Here is an 8,610-nt window from a genome sequence, read left to right on the forward strand (position 1 = left end):
GTCTGGGTGAAATCAATTCCGGGAGCTCCCTTTTGTGTCCGCCTCACGGGCCGAGACGGCGGGGGAAACAAGCTGGAAAGGGTCGCCACGGAAATGGTGCAGCCCACTCGTGTTCAGATACAGGCAAGTAAGGAGCCACGATGCTGCCACAAGACGCTGTGATGTGGCGTACAAATAACCAGAGCATCGGCTATTTCCATTTTTAAATTATTCATAGGAGTGGCAAGGGACCTTTGAAACTTGTTATGCTGTCTCCTTTTTCTCTCTCTTTAGGTCCTTTCCACACCCGCTCTGGTACCTGGTCACAGCACCACTGTAGATTTCAACATCCTGAACCACGGCCCGGACAGACTCTTCAGTCTGACAGCTGAGGATGATTCTGGATATCTCCACACGAAAGGACCTCACAGGTAACCCCTCTTGACCAGGGGCCGAAGGCACAGCTCGCCATCTTGGTTTACGAAGACAGCAGGTAGCCCCCCCTCCCCCGGGACAGCATAAGAACCCGCTGGCCTGTTCTAAAAATAGCTCACCAGTGATGGGACATTGTGATTTTCTCGGAATGTTGCAGAAGATATCATTTGAAAACATTGGCGGAGATCTACAGAAATAATATGTTCTGTATTTCGCGTTTTCCAAATTATTGTGATAAATTATGAACATGATCAGTGTCTTCACACAAATAAATATCATTAACTATCCATCCATTTCCCGATCCGCTTTATCCTCACAAGGGTCGCGGGGGGCTGCTGGAGCCTATAAAGTGACAAAAATGATCACTTTGATCAACAAAACTGTGTGTTTGGTAAATTAAAAACTGCATGATACATACTGTATCAGCATGGTGAAGAAATATTTTTAGTTGGATACGGTCTCTTATCCTCTCTTGCGAGGATAAGCGAATGAGAAAATGGATGGGTGTATTATAGCTGACTTCAAAGCAGTTTGTCATTCTTCCCATCAGGTTCCATGTTGCTAGCGACAAACCTTTCCACAGTCAGGTGGGCCTTCACACACCTGCCTCAGCTCAGGCCGGAGCGACAGTTACGCTGACACTCTCAGTGTACGCTCTCGACTCTGCAGACACAAACTACGCGGTGGCCTACTTGACAGTGGTTCCACCTGTGAGTATTATCTAATCTGTTGGATGCGAACATGTTGATAATTTCAGACATTGATGTACAGCGTAGGTGGAGATGTACACATGAATTTTGGTGCCATCGGTTGTAGTTTTCTAACATTATGCCACGTTAAGCTTTTTCTCTGCAGTGAAGAAAGGAAATAATGCCCATAAAATCCAAAATGATGATTATTTTGATATTTTCAGAGGTTGAAGTGGGCAAAATTAGAGTGTGCATGTGAATTTTGATGATTGGTCATAATTTTCTGACATGGAGCCACATTACACCTTTTTACATTAAGCGTTTTACACTGTCCCTAATTATGCGGCTGTGTGAACCAGGATTAAGGGGCGAGCGGCAGCATATGGCACCAACTGGAGATGTGATAAAGGCATAAATGCTTCAAATGGCCCCGAGGATGTTTTTTAGACCACCCCCGATGTGTTGGATCTCATCTCCCTTTCAGGACTCAGACACATCTCCTCCATCATGCTCGGCCACTCGACTGCAGTCCTCCTGTTCTCCAGCTTGCAATGAGTCCACCTGGAGCATGTCACTGGCTGTGTCGGACAGCGGCCTTTCCGGACTGGCTGCTCTCCAACTACACAAGGGACAAGGGACTTTAACTTTATTCCCACCGGTCACAGGGGGTAAACTGGGTGAGGCTCATCCTGACCAACGTGTCCAGCACAAGGTCACATTAGTGGAGCGAGAAGCCCCTTTGAACGTGTCCAGGTGGGAGCTGGGCTCATCGGAGCCCCTGTGGGTGAACTATACTTCCAGCTGTTGCTCGGTCCAGGCTGAGCTGCTGGTGTGGGACACTGCTGGAAACATGAAGCGCTGCCATCTTGCATCTAGTCAGCAGAGGCAGCTGAGTGACACAAGGACAGAACATAGTGGAGGTGGGCCTATTACGCCCACTGGCTTCTCTTTCTTAATGTTGCTTCGGCTCTGCTTTGAGCTGTTTTCCTAACATCATGCAGGTCAAAAATTGCTGTTCCTTTTAGCATATTACAGCAGGAATGAAGAAAATAGAATGCTGTTATTGAAAATGCACTGAATAAACTGAATTTATTCTTTTAGTACTTTTGTCGTCTTCGACCTGGAGTGCATAGGTGATGCTTTGTAATTTAAATACGCCCACTGGCTTCTCTTTCTTAATGTTGCTTCGGCTCTGCTTTGAGCTGTTTTCCTAACATCATGCAGGTCAAAAATTGCTGTTCCTTTTAGCATATTACAGCAGGAATGAAGAAAATAGAATGCTGTTATTGAAAATGCACTGAATAAACTGAATTTATTCTTTTAGTACTTTTGTCGTCTTCGACCTGGAGTGCATAGGTGATGCTTTGTAATTTAAAAGGACCCTGTAATTGGCTGAACATTGGCACTTATGTAAGAGTTCCTGTCTTAAATGACGTCTGTACTTTCCGCCTCAATGTAAAAAAAAAAAAAATATCCAGTCTTGGCGTTAGGCTTGCTTTATGACAGTTTACCTTGGCTTTAATAATGCCCGTTTTAGGTCCAAGATGCATGGACCTGGTGACGTCAACAGTGTTTGTTTGTCTCTATATGTGCCCTGCGGCTGACTGGTAACCAGTTCAGGGTGTAGTCTGCCTTCCACCTGAAGTCAGCTGGGATAGGCTCCAGCAACCCCCGCGACCTTGTTCATGATAAGTGGGATTGAAAATCAGTTTTTTTGCACTTAACAGGCTACAAAAATGCCTCCTTGCCTTCCCGTGTCAGGCCTCCCATTAACAAGTATCATCTTTGTGAATTCCCAATACACTGTACTGAGAAATTTGGCAATGAATTGCATGTGCTGGAAATAATTTACACTGATACTCAAAACTGATTAACTGCTTGCTTGGTTGCTCATTAAGTGTCTCATGGAATTAAGTACAACTGGACAGACAGTGTGAGTGAGTAGCTAAACGGAAGGTAGGATTCAGGTCACACGCTTAGGGAATGTGGAACAAAAAACGTGTCTTAAAGCTTGGCCAAGATGCAGTTGACGAGAGAGGACACTGGGGGAGTAAGGTAGAGTTTCTTCTGGCCGTTGCCGGGAACATTGTGGGCCTGGGCAACGTGTGGAGGTTTCCGTACTTGTGCTACAAAAATGGCGGTGGTAAGCAAATGTGGCGATCAGTGCTTTTTACAGAAGTTGTGCATATCACAAAAGTGTGTGTAACATTCAGGTGCATTCCTGGTGCCGTACCTGGTGTTTGCATTCACGTGCGGTGTACCGCTCTTCCTTTTGGAGACCTTTGTGGGCCAGCACACTCAGGAGGGTGGTATCACTTGCTGGAAGAAGCTTTGTCCAGTGGCTGAAGGTGTGTCGTATGCTAGCCTGCCATTCAGAAACGCATAGCAGGAAGGACCCATCAGTACCTTTTTTCATCGGTTAGGACAGTTGAATGTTTCATCAAGATCCAAACACTTCGGGAAATAATCAATCGCCACCAACTATAACCCACATATAGTAACAAATGCTTTGCCGTGGTTGTAAGTCAAACATTCACAGTATGTGCTCTTGAAATCAAAACAAAAAAGGGAAGTTACTAAATAGACTCATGGCTATCATAAAATATTGATTCATCATTTTGTCATCTGTTGTCATTCAGTTTTGATACTTTGCTCCAGGAAAAATGGCTCCTTATGGAGGCTAAAAAAAAAAAAAAAAAAGAGTCCTTGAACCTCAAATGTGTCATGCACGTCAGGTATCGGCTATGGGGGGCTGCTGACCCAGATATACGGCTGCATGTCATACACTATTATCCTGGCCTGGGCTCTTTTCTACCTTGCGTTCTCCTTCATCTCTCCACTGCCCTGGAGCACCTGCGACAACTACTGGAACACAGGTGAGGTCTAGCACACAACATAGGCGGCATTATTGATTGGAGCTTTTCATGGGGTGACGCCGAAGAAATGACATTTTGCTACAATGTCGTCAGTGTACAGCTTGTATAACAGTGTCATTTAGTTGTTCCCTCAAAATAAGTCAACTCCACACACAGCCATTAATATCTCAACTGCTTGCAACAAAAGTCAATGCACCCCTAAGTGGAAATAGTTTCCAATGTATGCTGTATGTATCATCTTTTAATTTATTTTCTACACCAGTACTGCTTAACATGTATAGGGTCACTGGACGCTGAATCCTATCGCAGCAGGCTTCCATCAAAAGGCAGATTACACCCCAGACTGGTCGCCAGTCAGTCAGAGGGGACATAAAGAAAGACATACAAACATTAACTTTCACAGTCATGCTGTCACTGAGTCGGACTGGAACCCAAACTGCCTGAATCCAAGACAAATCACTATCAATGACCTTATGTGTATAATATTATTGCATGTATTGCACATACCGTATATAGTGTATATACTTGCATGTGATTTAGTGTGACTATCGGTCATTCTTTCAGCTGATTGTGTCATTGTTACAACAAGGAACCTCACCAACCACACCAAAGGAAACTCGGCAGCTATGGAATTCTGGGAGTAAGAATGATAATATACTAAAATAGCATATTCAACATAAAATAAAATACAGGATGTTTCTTTTTGCCCTGTGTAGACATCGAGTGTTGAATATCTCCGGTGGTATTGAGGAGATTGGCAACATCAGGTGGGAGGTGCTTCTGTGCCTCCTGACAATGTGGGTCATTTGTTATTTCTGCATCTGGAAAGGGGTCAAATCAACTGGAAAGGTAAAGTCCATTAAAGTGTGAATGTTACATGAACCAGAAAGGAGCAAACACATTCCCATGTCCCTTTTAAAAGTGACTTCAATTTCTTCCTCACCAGGTGACTCTCCTCCATGTTGAGACAGACCAAGAGCAGATGTCCTCGCACTCTTTCAGGGTCGACAGCGCCGTTAATGATGTCACCGTACACATTACTGGTCTATTGAGCAATTGCATCCTCATCGATCCCTCAGGTACACAGAGGAGAATCGTCACATACAATGCAACTTGACCAGGAGTCACCAAACTTTTTGAAACTGAGAAATGCTTCTCAGATACCAGTTTGATACTCACTTGTGAAATTAACTGCATGTCATTATAAATAATGAATGACATGAATTCATGTGAAAACACTGATCACGTTGATGATTAGGAAAGCGATAAATATCATATGCTACACTTTATTTCACGAAAGATATACTAGTGTTTACATTTTCAAATGATCACTTCTACTTTCCTAAAAGAATGTCCCATCACTGGTGAGCAATTTTTACAACAGACCTGTGGGCAACTCATGCGGTCCCGTGGGCAACACTTTGGTGACCCTGCGACTGACAGTAATTCTCAAAGTGAATTTGCGGGATTCACCAAAGAATGTGTACAGTTCAGTTATATTTAACTTTTAATTTCAATTGCATGTCATCTTTAAGAAGTGTTTGTTTTTAAATATATATTTAGGTCAAGTTTTTTTAATAGTTTAAGAGTTTTACATATGTGCAATACATTTTAATTTAATTGTTTAAGTGGAATCTTAATGCTCAGACTGTACATAATGTTGCAGTGGGTTAATATTTTTAGAACAGACCCGTGGGCAACTCATGTGGCCCCGTGGGTAACACTTTGGTGACCTTGCGACTGACAGTGATTCTCAAAGTGAATTTGCGGGATTCACCAAAGAATCGCTACCTGTGTACGGTTCAGTTATATTTAATTTTTAATTTCAATTGCATGTCATATTAAGAAGTGTTTGTTTTGAAATATTTATTTAGGTCAAATTTTTAATTGAGTTTTACATATGTGCAATACACTTTAATTTCATCATTATTTTAAGTTGAGTCTCAATGCTCAGACTGTACATAATGTTGCAGTGGGTTAAGCACACCTCCACACAGGAAGGCCGCAGCTGGGATCGAACGCACGGCCTCTCCACTCTGAGATCGATGCTCTAACCACTGGCCCACCGGACTGGCCCGAGTGTTTGCAATCCAAACAATTGTGTAAAAAAAGTCAGAAAAACTTTCATAACAATGAGCATTTGTACAGTTTCATCATTTCCTTGTACATTCAAAGCCCCTCAGAGAACTGCATGCATGAAAAGTGACTGGTGGCAAGCATAGGAAAACAATCCCTTGTTGGTCCTTTTGTGTCTTCTCCACAGGTGACACACCCACCTGCATGGAGTGCTTTAGCGCCACCTGTCGAAATAACCTCCTTCCAAGATTGACAAGTACACAGAGGGACTCACAGCTGCTCACAACTGGCTACTTCAGCACATTCCCTCCAAAACCTAAAGGTATGCAAGTAAAAGTAAAACAGATATATATTTTTTTGGTACCCAAAAAGTACTAAACATGGATTTTCACCTCCTTTAACCATCTGAACAACAACAATGTTGCTCTGTTACAAATTAGATTATCTTGGAGGGGTTACCAATGTGGTGCCTGCGGGTACCAGGTAGTCCCCAAAGACTACGTGATGAGCCCGCACGCCTTGATTAGTATGGGTATGAAAAAGGTTGTTTTTTTTAGGAGAAACACAAACATGCAACTTGTTGGTCAGGCAAATGCAGTCACGGAGGTATGCTGGACAGTAGCCGCACTATGGGGGCCAAAGGGGGCATTAACAAAGACAGCACATCACCTCTCTTCTCCCCTCATCATTACCTCCACGCGGAAGCAGCCAAGCTGGCCTCCGAAGATACTCTGACTGTACTGAGAGATCTCAGGGACACAGTGGGGCACAAGACCTTTCTCAGGTGGGAATACAGAAATATAATACAAAACCATGCCGGGTAAATAATCAATGGTGAGAACTAGTAATAAATATTTCGCAACTGCGCTTGAATATACAGGTACTTTCATCTGTTTACTGCAAAGGTTTTGAATGTTGATTTTGATCAAAAACTAAAAAGTCAATGTGAGAGGAAAAAAAATCTCTTGTCTCTTAAGCTAAATAAAGTCCATGAAATCCTTCTTGATTTTATTTTATTTTTTTAATCAAGCTTCCTACAACCTCCACAGGCTTTTTAGCGTGAAGCAGGCACCCGCTCTGGTTTTTGTCATTGACACCACAGGGAGCATGTTTGAGGAAATCACAGCGGCTCGAATGCGGGCTTACTCCATCATTCAGAACCGAGCAGACCTTTCTGGCCGACCTGGAAGCTTCTTGCTGGTACCCTTCCATGACCCCGGTGAGGAAGCACCGCAAGGATAATGCCCATAGTTGTTTTGTACCTTTCTTTTCATGTGGCCCAAAAGTGGTTTAAAAATTCAAACAAAATTATGTAAAAATGTTATCCGTCTGCCCTTTGGCCTTACCAATAAAAAGGGAATCATAAAAAAATAGCTCCTTAAAAACACATGTGAATATAGGTAAAGTGGCAAATCATAATTATGTAGAGGACATCATATCCAAAGGGAAATTTGTTTTAAAATTCGACAAAATTGGGGAAGTCAATTAGAGTCACAGAAAGGATTGTGTTCAACTTTTAAAGTTCTACTATATTCTTATCCTTATTCATGTCACTGGAAACCAATTATTTATTACATCTGTCCTCAACAGAGGCTATGTTTTTGTGGCTGCTGTTTGTTTGTCAACAGGATTCATCCATAAAACCAGACGGAGTACTTCATTTTTGACCACAACACAATTAGAGATTCCAAAATGAATAAAACTGAAGAAATGTAACTTATTTAGTCCTTCTGTACGACCGGGCCGGGCCCCAAGACCTTAAGAGTTTTCTAAATTGCCTTGGCTCCACAGGCGAACAACAGCACCATCTAGTGGGATACTACTGTAAAACTATTTACTGAAGACAACCAGTATGACAGTAACTGTAATGAAGGTAACAAACTATTCATAGATTCATGTCACTGCTGTGTGCAGAAGTCGGTCCGGTGTATGAGACTGATGACCCGAACCAGTTTATGGAGCACATGGAGAACTTGATGGCCCTTGGAGGAGGAGATGAACCAGAGATGTGCTTAACAGCCATTCAGGTGTGCATGTGTGCGTGTCTGTGCGCGTGCGCGCGCGTGTGTGTGTGTGTGTGTGTGTGTGTGTGTGTGTGTGTGTGTGTGTGTGTGTGTGTGTGTACTAATTGTTGCGCGTTTCTAGTTGGCCCTCACTCACAGCCCACCACTCTCAGAGATCTTTGTGTTCACCGATGCCTCCCCCAAGGACGCTCACCTGTTTGACGTGGTGAAGGCCCTCGCACTTACCAAACAGAGCAAAGTAAGACAATTTGTGAACCCGCTGGACCAGGGGTGTCAAACTAACTTTTGTCACGTTTGTCACATTTTTGTTACCGTTTTCCTTGGAGGACCGTTATGACTGAAACCATATAAAGAAGTCAAGAATAACTGCTGATTCAACTATTGTTTAAGTTACTATAGTGAGGGGTTTGGTCACAAGAAAATGCTTTGAACATATCTCTTATTTATTACATATGAGAATTTAAAATTTTGGTAGACATTTTAGAAAGGATCATGGAAGTTGACATGTTTGAGCTGCTTTGGCGGGCCACA

General features: G+C 42.9%; 3 protein-coding genes across 3 annotated transcripts in view; all 3 read left to right on the forward strand.

Annotated features, from left to right (window-relative positions):
• vwa7 (von Willebrand factor A domain containing 7) overlaps positions 1–2,203 on the forward strand; it is a 12,616-nt gene extending 10,413 nt beyond the window's left edge. Inside the window, exons 16-19 of the mRNA XM_019892662.1 lie at positions 26–123; positions 274–410; positions 965–1,124; positions 1,588–2,203. Coding sequence (XP_019748221.1) covers positions 26–123; positions 274–410; positions 965–1,124; positions 1,588–2,094 — 902 coding nt within the window. The 3' untranslated portion in view covers positions 2,095–2,203. The remainder of the gene's footprint in view (positions 1–25; positions 124–273; positions 411–964; positions 1,125–1,587) is intronic.
• Positions 2,204–3,053: 850 nt separating this feature from the next.
• On the forward strand, positions 3,054–4,849 carry LOC109529336 (sodium- and chloride-dependent GABA transporter 3-like). Its single transcript, XM_019892665.1, has 5 exons — positions 3,054–3,246; positions 3,317–3,451; positions 3,839–3,979; positions 4,544–4,619; positions 4,696–4,849. The coding sequence occupies exons 1-5, from the start codon at positions 3,087–3,089 to the stop codon at positions 4,847–4,849; spliced, it is 666 nt and encodes a 221-aa protein (XP_019748224.1). The 5' UTR covers positions 3,054–3,086.
• Positions 4,850–5,993: 1,144 nt separating this feature from the next.
• The window catches only part of LOC109529337 (von Willebrand factor A domain-containing protein 7-like), a 6,244-nt gene continuing 3,627 nt past the window's right edge, over positions 5,994–8,610 (forward strand). Inside the window, exons 1-5 of the mRNA XM_019892666.1 lie at positions 5,994–6,377; positions 6,644–6,839; positions 7,105–7,274; positions 7,970–8,082; positions 8,201–8,329. Of these exons, the coding sequence (XP_019748225.1) occupies positions 6,260–6,377; positions 6,644–6,839; positions 7,105–7,274; positions 7,970–8,082; positions 8,201–8,329 (726 nt within the window). The 5' untranslated portion in view covers positions 5,994–6,259. The remainder of the gene's footprint in view (positions 6,378–6,643; positions 6,840–7,104; positions 7,275–7,969; positions 8,083–8,200; positions 8,330–8,610) is intronic.

This window comes from Hippocampus comes, unplaced genomic scaffold (assembly GCF_001891065.2).
Source record: "Hippocampus comes isolate QL1 unplaced genomic scaffold, H_comes_QL1_v1.1 scaffold72, whole genome shotgun sequence".
Lineage (NCBI taxonomy): Eukaryota > Metazoa > Chordata > Actinopteri > Syngnathiformes > Syngnathidae > Hippocampus > Hippocampus comes.

What these genes read in the sequence shown, in the direction of transcription:
- LOC109529336 (XM_019892665.1), top strand. Translation starts at nt 3,087, where the DNA reads ATGTGGAACAAAAAACGTGTCTTAAAGCTTGGCCAAGATGCAGTTGAC. An exon ending in GTGCTACAAAAATGGCGGTG is followed by an intron (nt 3,247 to 3,316) that starts GTAAGCAAATGT and finishes TGTAACATTCAG; the next exon opens with GTGCATTCCTGGTGCCGTAC. An exon ending in GCTTTGTCCAGTGGCTGAAG is followed by an intron (nt 3,452 to 3,838) that starts GTGTGTCGTATG and finishes CATGCACGTCAG; the next exon opens with GTATCGGCTATGGGGGGCTG.